The sequence below is a fragment of the Stenella coeruleoalba genome (assembly GCF_951394435.1).
Source record: "Stenella coeruleoalba genome assembly, chromosome: 6".
In the NCBI taxonomy this organism is placed as follows: domain Eukaryota; kingdom Metazoa; phylum Chordata; class Mammalia; order Artiodactyla; family Delphinidae; genus Stenella; species Stenella coeruleoalba.
Window position 1 is genome coordinate 111740905 of NC_137151.1, and position 16462 is coordinate 111757366.

Genomic DNA, 16462 nt, shown 5'->3' on the forward strand with positions numbered 1-16462 from the left:
CCTAGCATAATCTGAATAGTGCCATCTCCTCTCTCCTCAGAAAGAACAGCAAGATTCCAGCTGAAACTGTCACTAAACACACAAGCCAAGGGATTCACCAAGACTAGGTTCCTTTCCAAAGGTCACAGTAAAATGAGCAGCGGGGGCTTCCCTGGTGGCGCAGTGGTTGAGAGTCCGCCTGCCGATGCAGGGCACACGGGTTCGTGCCCTGGTCCGGGAAGATCCCACGTGCCACGGAGCGGCTGGGCCCGTGAGCCATGGCCGCTGAGCCTGCGCGTCCGGAGCCTGTGCTCCGCAACGGGAGAGGCCACAACAGTGAGAGGTCCGCGTACCGCAAAAAAAAAAAAAAAAGAGCAGCGGGACCGTGGGTTGTTTTGCATGGGGCAAGGGGCCCGGGGAGTGACAACCAGACACACTGGGTCGTGGGGGAGCGGGGAGGGTGCGGAGTTGTGTACAAAAAGGGCCCTGTGCAAATACCCCATTCTCCGCCTACACCCCCAATCTCTGGAAGCATTCAAATCAAAACCGAATTAATTTGCATGGTGTCTAAATCATTGGGTTCTGCATAAACAGAAGGAGATTTTGGCTGGAGTTTCCAAAGGAAGCCCTCTAGCCTTTGTGAAAGGGGGAAATGGGTGTGCTGTTTTGCATGAGGGCGCATACAGAATATGCAAATGAGGAATCTGCTGCCGGCAAAAGCAACCCTAGGCGGACAGCTGACGACCCGCATTCACGCAGAAAACGCTCCGTGTCTCCAAAGGGAGTTGTCAGCGGTACCAACCCGCTTGTTTCCCCAGAAGCCCAAACAGACTCTGAATATTCATAAAATGTCCATTTAGTCATGGGACTATTAATTACCCTCCAGATCATGGGACCCAGTGACCTCACCTGCTCTCCTCCCCCCAAAATAGCTCAGAGGTACCAGCTGGAAGGGGACACAGTGAGAGAGGTTTTAGGCCCTAAGTGAAAAAGATACAGTCTCTCAGGGTCCAGGGGCCAGCTGAGGCCTTCTTTAATCATTCCTTCTCACAAGCACAGTAAAACTTAAGAGAGCACTGAGGCATGTTATTGGACACAGATAAACCGTTTTTAAAAAGCTAAGGGCTACAAATTGTTGCCTAATTTTATAGAAACATCTAAAGGGTTGAATAAATGTCATTCTCCTAAGCTACCTAAATCTCCCAGATTCTGAAAGTTTCCAGAGCTTTCTTATTTTACTTTAACTTTAAAGTGTCTACAGAAGACAGAAGTACACTCTCTGTACCTGCCAGAAAAACAAAAAGCTGATGGACCAGTGCAGCGGTTCTCAAACTTTTTGGTCTCATGACCCTTTTACACACTCTTAGAAACAACTGAGGATGCCAACGTGCTTTTGTTTATGTGGGTTAAAGCTACCAATATTTACCCTTAGAAATTGAAACTGAGAGGAACTTATTTAAAAGTATCGATAATAAACCCATTACATGTTAACACAATATGTTTTAATGAAAAACATTACTTTATTTTCTAAAACAAAATTAGTGAGAAGAGTGACATCGTTAAATGCCTGGCTTAACAAAGGACAGCTGGATTCTCGTACTTGCTTCTCTATTCAATTTGATGAGATGAGCTATCACGTATCAGGTAGCCTCTGGAAAACTCCATTCATGAGAAAAGGGGAGGGAAAAGGCGAATGACATATCAGTATGAAAGTTTTGACCTTGCAGACCACATGAAAGGGTCTTGGGGAACCCAGCTGGAACACACTTTGAGAATCACTGCAGTAGGCTGGAGAACAGAGGATTTGATCAATGCAGATAAGAACAGCCATTTCATACCATCCCCTACACCCTTGCATATGTCACCACTGCCCTCACCTCTCCCCCCGCCAAAAAAATCTACTTCAAACCCTAAACCGGTTTCCACTGTTGGACAGACAATGACCTAATAGCCCATACTGTCACCATATTTCTATCGAACAACAATAAAATTAACAATAACGTTTTCTACTTCATTAGTGCTTAATCATTCTAGGCACTGTGCTAAACCCTTTGTACACGCATGCTGATATGTGTGTATCATACGTAATAACATACCATTGTCAGCAATCTGCAGATGTAAACTTGAGGTTGGGGAGGTTAAGTTAGTGACCATGATTGCACACCTGGTTAAGCGGCACACCTAGAAACTAAACTCAAGTCTCCAACTTCAAAGGCAGGTCTTAGCCCTTTTGTGCTAATAACTATGTTAACTCGTGGGCTGCAGAGATTTTTGAACATTCAGGTCATAGAGATGGTTCATAAACATGACGAAAATAGTTAAGACCCAACTGAAGTAGGAATTACAAAAAAGGACCTCCTAATACGTGAGTCACATGCAAAGATTCTGATATAGCATGTTGACTCCATGAAACACTACTCCACCAAATAAATGTTTAATATGAAACAGGCCACAATACCTTATGCATTTATTTATTCATTCGTTCAATGAACATTTAATGAGACTCCACTGTGTTCCTTAATTGTCAGTGGTGTTACTTGTCTGGTTATCCTAGACTGACCTCCTCCACATCCATGCTCATAGTCAAGAAGTTTTACTAAATTCACTTGTCCAAGGTAAAGCCAGAAAAATAACAAAGCAAGGCTAATCCAAATTTTTAAAAAATGTACATGTATGATTTACAAATTAAAGTGTTTGCTTAAAAATATTACCAGGAAAAACTAAGACACCCTAACTATCAACCAACAAGGAAAAAAACTAAAGTATGATCTATTCATACTACAGAATATTAATTATCAATTATGAAGGATGAAAAAAAGTTATATTCTCTAATATGGAGTGATGTCCATGACAAACAGTCAAGCATCTTAAAAACAAGATGACAAGAAGATGATTCCATTTCTATAATATTTTAAAATACATGAATATAGATGTATTTGCATTATCTACCAAATCATAAAGAGTGGGAACTCAGAAATAAGTTGGAGTAAGAGTCTGAAGCATACAGTTCTTTGGTGATGTTAAATTCATTAATTAAATGCAAAAAAAATTGCCCCCCAAAAACCTAAGTATTAAAATTCAACGATGTGAAAGTCAAACACGTATCATGACCACCTCTGTTTCGCGCTGTAGTAACTGAAACGCCATTTAATCTGTCTTTCTCCTAAAGACTCAAGTCTTAACAGAATAATTGTGTCTTAATTCATTTTTGAAATGTACAAGGAAGTTCAGTCAGATTAAAATAAATCATCAAATCTTAAATATCGGATTCAAACATCCCTGAGGTAATTCCTACGTGGTGCTTTGGTGAATCCCAAATAGAGACCATTGCCTGATTCACACTCACAAAAGAAGCCTGGTCACACGTAGAAGGGAAAATAAAAAAGTATAAGGGGAAAAGGACAATAATTAAACCCTGCTCTTCTCAGATGTAAAGAATCGTGTCTTTCAATGATCACAGCCATGCTTCAAAGCCAGAGATAAAAGCAGCCATGTGACTTGAGCAATTGATTCTTAAAGACATGATTCAAAGGTAGAAGAAAAATTTCAGAAGTGGAAAGGATATAACAGTATCTTTCTGAACTATATTTTAAATGCTTCCTTTCCCGTACTGCGTTCTCCTACGGTCCTTCTATAATACATTAGGAAAACAAAGTAATAATTTTTGTCTAAACACAGCCCTCTCCCTCTTTTCAGAGCCCAGATGGGAACTATTTTACAGCCATCAAAGCATTTCTGTATCGTTCTTTCTCAAAAGAGCTTTTAATAAGATACCTTTCGCTGATATGAAGGTATCATATATGTAATGATATATAATATAGGTCCTAGATATAGAGGACCCCAAACAATTTACAGCAAAATTATGTATTTCAGCAAGGTTTAATTCCTACCTAGCATTATTTGGCCTTAAGTGACTCCATAAGAATGTTTTCTTTTCATTAGTATTATTTTTATCCATGCTCTCTGAAAATATTGCGTATTAATCTTTCACAAAGAGTAAACCTGTGACTTCCCTTTCATTGTTCAGCTCTTTATTTAAGCAAAGAATAAGTTAATAAAGAATCTTTTCCTCTCTTCCTCCTGCTTAATATTTCTGAGGTAATAAAACAACCCTGTAAAACATCTGGAACATTCCCTCCCGGGGGTGGGGGGGACATGTCTCAGGAGAATTTTGTTTCCTTTTTCCTACTAACTAGCACAGTTACTTATCCGCTGCACCCAATCACTAGGCAAGTTCAAACTACTGCTAACACCAGGCAGACATTCTCCTGGAGAAGACAAATGAGTGGCTCACACTCTTTTTTGTCCTGCTGAGACCGAGCCAGAGCATTTCAGAAAATGGTATTCAAGGGCAGAATGAACTTGCAGCTGCTTCAGAAGGCAATGCCCGCCATCACCCTGCCGCTCTTGACACTTTTGACGCGGCCACTCACCTCCGCCTGCATTTGCATGTACTGCTTGGAGGTAAGAACTCCAAGAGGAAGTGTAGTCCTGTCCCCAAGGTCCCTTGAGGACTCCAGCCGATGACCAGGGTTAGATGCAAACAACAGCACACCCCAGGCCCCCACCCGCCCTGGCCATTTTTGCCCAAGGATCTTTTGTCAAACATTTAAGATCTTAATCAATCTTCACTCTGACCTCCCAGACCCCAAGGAAGATGGATGAGGAAGTAGGTGACCTTTCACCTGTTCTTCTATTTGTCCTGCCACAGCAGACCCATTGAAAAGACAATTGGGGAGGAACCTGCAGCCAGAGTTCTGAAGACTTGCCCATTCTCCTTTATATCCTTTCTTAAGCTCCCTTTACGCCCTGGTCTTTCTTGTCCCACTTCCAAATCACTTTTCTTTCACTCAGAAGAAAGTTCTCTTTCCTGTAGGGGAGGGGAAAAAAATGACACTCTCCAAATATCATTTTCAAATGAATGTTATTCTTTGTTAGGGCAAAGGCAATGCTTCCTATCTTTGTCCTTGACTTCTAAGAGCGGTTGTAAGATGGACTTCCCTTTTACCATTTTAACTCAACAACCTTAAAATTCAACAGCTATGACCTTGGTCAGAGCTGAGTGATAAAGGAAATGTTAGCATTAACATCAGATTAATGCTTTATGACCTAAAAGGTGATTTTTACTAATTTGACATCACTGTGTCCTCATAGCAAGTCTCTAAGCTAAGTACAATTATTATCAACCCATTTTATAGATGAACAAACCAAGGCTCAGAGGGCTTAAGAAATGCTCAAGGTCTTGCAGCTAAGTGACCAAACTGAGACACATTTCCTTGTGTTGATGTTCTTTCTGCTCTTCCTAGATAATCCTGATACTCCAGTAATGATGGCACGGATGGAGGAAACCATTTTCATTACTCTTAAGATGTTTACAGTCTTGAGTTATCCCTAAAAATTCTCACTCAAATTTGGAATTTTAGAATTGTTGTCATTCAAGTTTTTTCTTCCTCCCTAAATTCATCAGAGATTCTTACCTGGTAGTCTTAAATACAAGCAAAGTGCAAGGTTTTGTGCAAAAAGGGTCTTCTTGAAAGATTTAATCATTTTACAAGTAGCAAAGAAAATACCTGGGTAGCAAGAGTGCAGAGAACAAAGATTCTCAAAAATAGCTTAATCGACCTTCCCCTTCCATTAAATATCTCGCCTTGTGTTAGGAACAGTTTGCTCAGAAACGGACTGGACCTAAAACATGAAGCCTCACCCTTTCCATGGACCACATGATGATGAACTGGATTCCCAAGGTTATTTCCATAAAGCCAACCACTGCCATGTTCAATTGCCTTTACATTCACTTCCCCCTCCATCTTTTTCTCTTTTCCTTCTCATTTGGGTTGTAAAAATGTCAAGGAGTCTCACTGTGCAGCAACGTATGAGTTACTGGGCTCTGTGACAATTGGAAATCAATGACGTTAGATACAGAGAAATGTACTAATGCCAGAAGCATGAACATTTGAGCAAGAAATGGAAGACAATGTGTGTGTGTGTGTTTAAATATATATAAGAATCTTGAAATGTAAAGATGTGCAAGTCCTGTCTTACAAAAATCAAAAAGGCAGAATAATTTACTCTAAAATGTGATGCAATGTCACTGCCCTATTCATTTCACTCTTCCTGCTATGATGATTGTAATTTCAGTGCCAGTAACAATGCACTCACGTATTTTCTAACGTTAATACCAGAATCTACTTCAGGGTTTCCATTTGGTACAGCTTAGCTAGTAGTTGCCAAGTCAAGAGTTAACAAAATGGCAAGAAATCAACCTTTGTAAAAACAAAACAAAACAAAAAAACCCTTGAAATTCCAACCTTTAAATTTTCAAGTTCACAAGTTTACCTTCTGACTCTAGGTCAACAGAAAAGGTTGCCAGCCTTTATTCTGTTTTACTTTTCAATGCAGTTAAAAGACAGTCATTGTTAGCTATGCCTAGAAATAACTATAGCAGATCAAGAATGACACTTATGAACTCTGAAAGGAGAAATGCATAACTCTGTAACACCAAACTACCCCAAATGCAACTTTCTTTAGGTTATAACTGTTGATTTCCAATCAGTCAAGTGGATTGCTCCATAGTTAATCCCACCCTGTCATTAAGATGGTTGAAATGCCAGACAAATTGTTTGGCAGTCAGTTATTTCGGGCTCTTTAATCGCCAAATCAGATGAACCATGTGGCAATGCAGTCTACAGTTCAACAATTACCCTGAGAAAAGATTAATCTGATCTGTTCCAGAGATGGGACCAAGAGTTACACGCTTTAGTAGTAACCATAATAAGACTGGCAGCAGCAGACTATTAATAACCACTGAAAATAAATACCAAGCAAAAATTAAAATCTTGGAATAACTGCTTTTTTTTTAAGCCTTAATCCACACATGACATGAGCAATCCATATAAATATGGATTACTCCCAATCCTTCCTCAAACACAAAGCTGCTATAAAGAAGACAAGTTTGCAAACTCCCCAGAAAGGCGAAATAAGGGAAGAGGGAATTGCAGACACAGGACTTTAGGTGAGAGGGAAAAAAAAAAAAAGTCACCTTAGTAATATGATAAATAGTAATTAACATGATAAAAAAATCTGGATTTCTTCAGAAACTCAATAATCAAAATGGATTACAATTTACTATTGCCTCTGACCACAGATCGAATAAGAAGACTCTTCCTAGCTCTTTGTCACCTCCTCAGGGAAATCAAGAGGTCTTTCATCAAGATTCATTTCACTTGGAAACCCTATCAATGGGTGCTCAGTGGAACATAAGGCACTTGAAACCTTGCCACTCCACTTTGCTGGGCCATGTCTACACTGGTCCACAAGGCAGGAAAAACTGGACTTTCCTCGCACAGCTCAATTTTAATCAGCAGGAGGAAACTGGAACAACAAATCCTAATTCCACCTTTAAATCATTCATGTACACATCCACACGAGGAGAGATGTTTACGGACAGGAGAACCATGGTTCGAAAATGTGTCGGCCCTCTTTAAGCAAGGATCAATCAGGGCCTTTCTTCAGCTTGTTCATTTACATTTCAGAGGGCACATCAAGCCGGTTCAGATCTAAGTGCCTGTTAGCAAATGTTTGGCCTTCTGCTGATTACAGCAGCATCATTTATTTTGTCAGTATTAGAATCGTCTTAGCTTTGCCACCTGGAGCTGTAGCACTTACTCATTAGACCCCTCTGTCCCACCACATCCCACAGGGGCTGCTAATTACTGGCTTTACTCCATTTAGTCTCATCTCTGATTTAATTATGTGCACTCAGCCCTAATGAAAAGTACAAGATGGCTCTCCTTACCTTGGCATTCTCCATTCCGCTCTTCATGCCCGGCATGGCATAGGCAGTTGCCAATGGGTACCAGCCATTCACCATCTGCCCCGCAGTACATTTTTGGCACATCCTTCTCTTCTGAGTTGTTGACACAGGAGCCTCGAACTTCCACCAGGGAAGACGTATCGGCCCCTGTGATGGTGTCCGGAAACTGAGCCAGATTGCGAACGGTGAGCGGACACTTCTTGTAGAACACTCGGACCGAAACCAAGGCGATGCAGGCCCCCACATCCTGAAATGCCAGATAGAACCCCTTTTTGCTCAATGGCCCTACATCCCGGATTTCCGTGTTCAGCTTCATGATCCGGTCGCCAATGTCCACTTGGGTGAAGCTCTCGTCGGCGGCGATGGTGTCAATTTTGGCAAACTGGCTCTCTCGGATAAAACGCTCCTTGTCGTTGTCTGATTCATAGTAGTACAGGTTAAACGTCTCCTTGCAAGTGCCCATGACACCCGGAAGACTGTTGCAGTCCCTCAAGGTGAACTTGATCTCAATGTACACCCTCTGAGCCCCTTCTCGGGTGATCCAATCAGTTCGCAGCCAATTATTCTGGCTGGGCTCCATCACATTGCACACTTGGTAGGTTCGGATTGGCGTATTTTTTTCATCCATAATACTCACTTCCTCCCACTGCAAAGATCCAAAGGAAATGCATCGATTACAAACATTTCATCACACCGTGACTTATCAGTTCTATTTTACCCTCATAGCACAGTGATGATTTTTGTTGCAGTAAGAAAGAAAGCTACCCAGCACTAATTCCTCACCAAGGTGATATTATATTGGGAAAGTATTTTAATTTTCACTCTTTTGCCTCAGATCCAGAGGCTTTGCTGAATTGATTGCTTTTGAGTTCTCAGCAGTTCCTCGTTCGTGGTGGTCTAACAACCTCAAATTCACCTATTACAACTGCTACAGGTTCAAGTGACAACAGTTCGAACTTACTCATAAATGAAAAAACTAGTATGTGTATTGTTTCAACAACTGAGCAGAGACCTGCAAATTAAGAGCAGGAAGTGCAGAGTCTGCCAAAGGAAGACAGTTATCAGTCAATCAGTGGTGCTCCTGTCAGAACTCTGCTCTCTAATACCTAAAAAAAAAAGTCTTTTTTTTTTTTTTTTTTTTTTTGGCGATGTCACTACTCTTTAAAGGGGTAAAGAAAATCTCACCATTTTGGTTTTGGTAATCCTGGGAAGACAGAGAGTAAACTTTATGGTTAGATTTCTCAAATACACTGTCATTTATAATGGTAGAACACTTTTCAAGAACATGTATTCAGTCAAAAAGTTTGTATACTGTTCTTATTTTTAAAACAAAGTAAACACGAATGCACACGTGCATTGCTTCTAAATAGACTGTGGATATTGAGAATAAAACAGTAAGTGGTATTTATGAGTCAAAGCCCAAGAAAATTAAAGAAGGATAGTAGGGTTTTCTTTCAATCTACTTCCTAACATAGAGACTCTCATAGTGGGATAATCTGAGTTCAGCAAAATTCACTGTGACTAGCGTTGTAGTTTCATTCTCGCTGTGGCTTTTAAAATAATCCTAAAAGCAGCAAGATAATTTGGGGCTCCTACCAGACTGATAGACAGCCTCCAATTCTTCGTTAATATCTACAGTAGTTCCTTTATATAGATCTGGTATAAATCAGCTTAAGTATCTAACACATGAATATAATTAGAAGAAAAAAGATAGTTTAAAAAAAATTTGTATTCTGTAATAGCTATACTTAAAGCTCCATTCAAGCCAATGAAGTACACAGAATCATAACGTATCTTTTAACAGGTTTCCCATCTGTGCATTGGAAAACTATCAATGGATGGAAATGTTACTATGTGAAGGGTCATAATGCATAAAATTCTGTATCCCTTTCATCTGCCACCATTATGAAAGTTTTAGAACTGGGAGAGTTAAGTGCCCTGTGGTGATTAAAATTTCTTTTTATCCACTAAGCAATAAATCACCAGTAATTTACTTATTTGGGGGAAATTCATGTAAATCCAAAAATAGATCCCCACCTTCAAAAAAACCTACTCAGCATGCTTCTCATCTCAGAACAAAGGAAATATGGAAAAACACATTTATCAATGTAAATGAAAGCACATAGGGATATCTCCACAGTTCATACACATAATTCAGGTCTAATTCGAATTTTCCAGCCCGAACTTAATTGTCTAAACACATTGATCAATTCAGCAGAACAAGGACAAATCTCCCCTTAGTTTTGCATTTTACAATCAGTGTCAGAAACTCAGTATACTCCTTTAAATGAACACTGAAAAGAAATGAGGTTTTTGCTACAGTGTTGCCATCAGAAACCATCACTTTCCATTATTTTCAGGTTCTGCTTAGCTGTTCTGATGGCAAAATGAAAGAACAGTGACTACAATTCATTTTTGACCTGGTGGTATTGTCACATAAGGTTTCTTTTTCTTTTTAAAAATAACAACAACAACAAACAAATAAATGTCATTATTCGTCAAAATTATAATCTCAAATTTCCAGCCAAGAAAGATGTGAACTGTTCTAACAATAAGTAGAGATTTCAGAATAATCCAAAGATTCAAATATGCTTGTATACTCAGAAAGACTTTTTTAAAGCCAATCCACCCCCTACTTGTTAGATATCCAATTTACCCCTTCATTCTAGGCCCCAAAAAGTCTTCTTTATTACAAAATCTAGAAATTAATTAAACTTTATAATTTGGCACATAATTTCTCAATGGCTACTATGTAGTTTGGAAGGACTAATTCTATTATACACAAATAAAATTTCATTTTTTATGTTTCCTAACAATATTTAAAACATTACACACATGGTATTTAAGGAAAGGGAAGGAATACATTCTATATTCAGAAGTCCACATTCTGCCCATAAAAGGTTCTGGGTTGTGTACAGTCAGCTATGCACAGTATTTTTTTTTTTTTTAAGGGGCATGGAGACAACCAAAAGAAGTTTTGTGTCTAGAAAAAGTGACCAGGTGCTCTTTCAACAGTTCTCTGGGAGCTGGGGTGGGGGGAGGGAGATGTCTGTAGCGTATTAAGTTGCAATAAAAGCTTCCCAGAAACTAGATAGACCATGAACTGTACTTGAAAATGTGTTACTCCTTGCTTTTCAATAGGTCACATGTATATTTAGTGTAACAAGTCAGGTCCAAAATCATACTAGACGTATCCTCTCTTCAAACTTGGGAACAGCCAGTAAGAAAAATAAGGCTCATTAATTTTTTTAATGCAAGTACTGATACCTTCCATCCTCAGTTTTGCCAGCAGTTCTAATACATTCGGCCTACAGAGCAATACCTCTGGTGTAGCATGGGAAAGCCTCCTTGAATCAATGACCTTTCCAGGGTATAGGATTAACAAGAGTCTGACTCTCACAAGATAAAGCTGTACCTTTCTTCGCATTCAAAGGATGAGGGCAATTGCCTGCAATCAGCGGTGAATACAGCCTGTCTACACTGCCAGAGACCTGCCAATCATTCTCCCTCCCTTTAAAAAAAAATGGTTTTGAGGGCAGACTAGAATTTTTCAGCAGAGACCCAACCAACTTCAGTCAAGTTCAGGCAGAAAAACAGGAAGGCAGGACAATCTCCATTTTATTTCAAATGGATGACAAGACTTGCTTTGGAAAAAGCCTAAAATTTTCCATTCTTGCCTTGTCTTATTTTTGAAGCCCATCTTCTATAACAGTTTCTGTGAATCTTTATTTTTTTTCAATCCTTTATTGTTTATTCAATGGCCAGGTGTGGAGCGCCGTACTGGGTGCTGGCATTACAATTTTTGCCTGATAAAGACTCCTAATCTTTCACCCCCACCGCTTTTAATCAAATGGCTCAGTCGTAGACTATCAAGTAAAGGTAGGATGATATGCTTAATTTTTAAAGGATTTGAGAGTTTCAGTTTGGCAGATGCCAGAGTTACACATTGTACTGATTTCTTTCCAAAGCTGATTCATTCTGACCTATTATTAAGGGGGGAGGATGGGGTAGGAGAATGTGGCTATTGACCTAATTCTATTCTCATGGCAAATTCAAGAAGAAATGAACAGTGATGCCCTCTCATACGCTATAATCCAGCCTCCCCAGTCCCCAAAGATCCAAGATTCCAAATACTTTAACTTTCATATTTAGTAACAACAATGCCAAACTTGGGGCTTTTTTTTTTTTTTCTGCATAGATGTTGCCCTTGGTACAAGTTTGTAAGGCTTCCTCTCAGCGTGCAAGCGAAAAGCAGCTGATTTAAGATTGTCATAGCAAGTTACAGAGCCCCCCGCTGCTCACACACAGAACTAAACCTGCTCCTGGTACAATTAGAAATGTTCTCTCCCTGGTATTTTTATTTATTCATTTTCCTCCTCTGGAAATAGAACAATTGCTCTAAAATTAACCCTGTCAGGACTTCATGGCTATCACAGCAATAGGCATAAATACGAATTTGGTCCCCAGATCGTATTTCTTGTTGGTGTTTTAGTCTTAAATAGGCATCTAAGGCAATGCCTCCACCAATCTCCTAGTTTGGAAACCCCTTTTGGATTCCAGTTCTTCCATGACAGAGCTATCCAAAGGGAGTATAGGATTTCTCCAACAAAGCGTAATTCACTTCATAGGCCATGGCGGAAATCTGACCCCCGGCCACAATCAACAAGAATCACGCCATTAGGACTCTCAGAAAGTTGCTAATCACTCCTTTTTACCCTGTGGATCAGAGAGCAATTCGGAACTTACCCCTCCTTCCAGAGGGCTTGCTATCCACCCAAGTTCTCCCTGAACAGATCTGGAATCCAGTAAAGTAACTGCAAAAAACCAAAGAAAAATAGATTAATTTCCAATTGCAAAAAGCCAATACTACAAAAAACCATTTGCCTGAGCGTTTCCATATGTGCCGAGGGTGTGCATATCCAACTCTGATCAAAACCTAAACCCGGTCTCACTTATGTAAATAATCATTACTCACTCGATCTTCTCCCCTCTTTAAATCTGCAGGTTCTTATTTATTTAACTTGCTTAGCATTTAAAATTCCATCCCAGGACTCAGTTGATTCTTTTTCTAAAAAGGATGAATTGAGAATCTCAAGTACAATTCAAAAAATAAATATATCTATGTAGGGCAGTTACACTCCCAAGCAAAATCTGCATTCATCTCTGTCTGGTATCTACTAGAGTTATTTGTTTTTGCAAGTTTCAGATGACCGCATAACTCATCATCATGGTGACAGAGCCACAAGTGAATTCTATCAGAGAGTACTCAAAAGGGTCATGAAAAGGCTCTCTCCCCTACCATTTTTTTTTTTTTCCTCCACCACCAAATAAATAGGCCCTGGATGTGGTATCCGCTGCTTTTTTAAATATCAAAGTTTCAGAAGGGGGAAATGGCAGACGTGTGGAATTAGAATGCAAATACACTTAAGTATTCTATTTGGCCTTTTTGAAGACAATCGGAGACTCCTTCCCCCAAGAGGAAATCACTGGTTTAAATTTTAGTTATGGAGGACTGCCTAATAGATTTAGTATGCTTGTGCTACACCTAAGAGTATGCATCCCAGCTTGGGGGGACCGGGAGGGCGGCTATACGACGGTCGCACCCCGCCCACGCTGGAACAGTCCTAGGCACCGAGAACATTGAAAACGACGCAATGAATTCCTAAACTCTCCACATTGTCTTTCCCATCGAGATCTGCAGGCCTGGGGGTCGAAAGGCCCATCTCAAAGGAACCACTGGGTTATTAATTTGATCAGGGAGGCTGGCTCTTCAGGCTGGGGGAGGGGTGGGAAATGGGAAACCTTCACCCTTGCTCGTGCGCACCCCAACTCTCAGTACCGCCCCCCGGCCCCTGAATTCTGCCCACCTCTCCTCTCATTTCACCCCGACGTCAAAGTAGTTAAAAATGAGCCTCTTTCTCCTGATTTTCCCGAGAAACCTGAATTCCTAGGTTCTGTTAATTATTTTAAAATGTAGAGCCTTCCCTGGGTCGCTCCCGCCCGGAGTTGCGCCCCCCCCTTCTCTCCTCTTGGTCTCTAGAGAAAAGCCCGCTACATCCATTTGGATTTATGTAAGGTGGATTAGGGACACAAAGGGAACAATAAGACCCAATTTACAAAAAAAGGAAGGGAGTAGAAAGGGAGGGTAAAAGGGAGAAAAGAAAACGTGATGGGAATAAAAAGCAACAAAATGAATTAATTTTTAAGGGGGAGGAGGGGTCGGAGAGGGGTTGACCCCCCTCCTTTCTACATCAGCCTACAGCTCCATCACCGCCTTTTTTGTCTAGGGCTCCCAAGTTTTGCTCCCCAAAGAAAAAACAAGGGGAAAAAAGGAAAAAATCTCTGCGTTTGCTGCAGAGAGGTCTTGGGGGACGTCCTAACAAGAGTGCGAAGTAGTCAGGAGAACGCGGGATCCACGATATCGCTCAGAGGAACGACCCCAGGGACCGAGGGGCAGCAGGGACCGAGATGGCCCACGTCGGTAGGAGAGAGGAGATCGAAAGGGTGACAGAGCGCCTCTTTCCTCCCAAGCCTTGTCTGCCGGCAGGTGTGTGAATCTCTGGGAGGTTGCGTCCGGCGAGCTCTTGGCACCGCCTGCCCAGCCAAGGCTAAGTTGGTTTTTGGCTCCCTCCTTCGGAACAGGGAAAATGATAGATTGTACGGGAATGGATGCACGGATCCTGGAGAGATGGACAGTCGGATGGATGGATGGATGGATGGATGGATGGATGGGGGAGGGTGGGGAGGTGAAGGAGTCGGCGAGCCAGTTGCGCGCACGCTCGAGCGCGAGCATCGCCGGAACATAAGCGCACACAATCGGGGCACTCGAGCACAGGCACACAATTGTCCGCGTCGACGCGGACACCCGCGCACCCACAGACACCCATATGCGCGCGCGCGCGCGCGCATACCCACACGCACACGCAACTCGCCTTTCTCTGAGATCATCAGAAACTAAATGATAAACCCCCACCTCCCCGACACAGACACACACACACACACACACACACACACACACACACACACACACAGAGCCCTCCAGCATGTCCAAACAGACGCACATAAAACTGAGCACCTACACTGATCCAGTTGGTCCGGCACGTTCCCTTCAAACTAACCCGGTGTACAGTTGTAGGGGCAAAAAGCTAAAACTCGAGTACGTTCAGCTTGCCAGCGGGTTCCCAAGGTCTGCGGGGTGACATGAGGAGCTTGGTGTCCCCTAGGCCAGCAATCGCACCCCGACGGCACGGGGGCCCGGCTGGGAGAAAGGTATCTGACGCCGGGTGCTAGCAATCAAATCAGGTCACCGGCGACCGGCGAGCGGCGCCACGACCGCTGCGCGGCGGAGGCCCGGCAGCCAGGTCCCGGGAAGCGCAGGGCTCGGGAAACTTTGCAGAAACCAGAGCTCGCAAAGCTTTCGCAAGAACCCGAGAGCACCACCATACCCTCAGGGACCTCCAGGTTTCCGTTCCCCCTCGACCTGGGCTGAGTGGGTAAGTGGCGGTAGGAGTAGGTCCACAAAATTTATTTATTTATTTGTTTTCTTGGCGTTGTCTCCCATGCATCCCCTCGGGGCACCTCGGGCTGCCCTCGCCGGTGGATGCCGATAAACTTTGTCCTTTCGCTACAAACTTGGGCAACCTCGCCACACGCACGGGTCACCGCCCCGAGGCAGGCTGCCCGGCCGCTCCCCGCCTTCCCTTCGCGGTTCCCGTCGCTCCAGACCCCTTTCTCCGGAGTCAAGGCGACCGCTCGCGCCGGGATCCCCCTGCACCCTCCGGCCTCGCGCTCCCGGGGACCATTCACCCGCCGATCTTCGCCTCTCTGTCCCAGACCGCAGAAAGGCCGCCCCGTTCTTACCTTCATTCGCGGGATACACCCTGGAACCGGTGACAGCGTCGCAAATCCCAAACAGAAACGAAAAGAGGAGGAAATAAAAAATCCCAGCCATGGTTCGCCGGTGCTAACGCTGCTCCTGCCGCTTCTATCCCAGTGGAATAAATGCTTAAGTTAGGAGTGCAGCAGGCTGAAGACATTGCCAAGGGGGTGGGCCCGGCCCGTGACGTGCACCCGCCAGTCCGGGGCTTGCAGCCAATAGTAGCGCAGAAGGGGTTGCCTTGCTCCGCCCCCGATGAGCAGAGCCCGCCCCTATGCCCCGCCCACTCGGCTCGGCTGGGCGCTTGGTCTCCCCGGGATTAAGGGGGCGAGTTCTGCCGCGTCCCTCCCCTGCTGGAGTGAAGCAGCGGGTCCCCTGGTCGCATCTCAGCAGTCCAGCCCCTGGACGGCGGAAGGAGCTTCGAAAGACTCTGAATTGGTTGGGGGAAGTCCGAGGAAAGGGTGGGAACCCAATCTTACGCCTCGGGCGGTTTGAGATGGAGGAAAATGCTCTTTTATTGCAATAAAAAAAAGTATCAAGTTGACCTGCCTCTTTGCTGTTGCTCTTTTTCTGAGGGTCGAAGTGTTCGCCTCCCGCGCGCCCCGACTCAGGCTACACGTTCACTCCTGCGCGCGGCCGCGGCCTCTCTCTGCTACCTGGCTCCTGGCCCCATTTTGTGTCTGTGGTGCATCTACATATGAAATGCTCTTTGGGGAGAGTTCTGTGGCTTGATTACTGCTTTTTTCCCAGGCTCCCAGCTGCCTGGAGAGCGGTACCTAATCAGTCCCCAACGT

General features: G+C 43.1%; 1 protein-coding gene across 2 annotated transcripts in view; it reads right to left on the reverse strand.

The window, feature by feature from the left end:
- The window catches only part of EPHA4 (EPH receptor A4), a 141742-nt gene extending 125959 nt beyond the window's left edge, over nt 1-15783 (reverse strand). For both annotated transcript variants that reach the window (XM_079923489.1, XM_079923488.1), the window contains exons 1-3: nt 15653-15783; nt 12539-12606; nt 7775-8438 (exon numbers count right to left, since the gene is read on the reverse strand). In XM_079923489.1, the coding sequence (XP_079779615.1) occupies nt 7775-8438; nt 12539-12606; nt 15653-15743 (823 nt within the window). In that variant the 5' untranslated portion in view covers nt 15744-15783. The remainder of the gene's footprint in view (nt 1-7774; nt 8439-12538; nt 12607-15652) is intronic.
- Between the last annotated feature and the right edge of the window lie 679 nt (nt 15784-16462).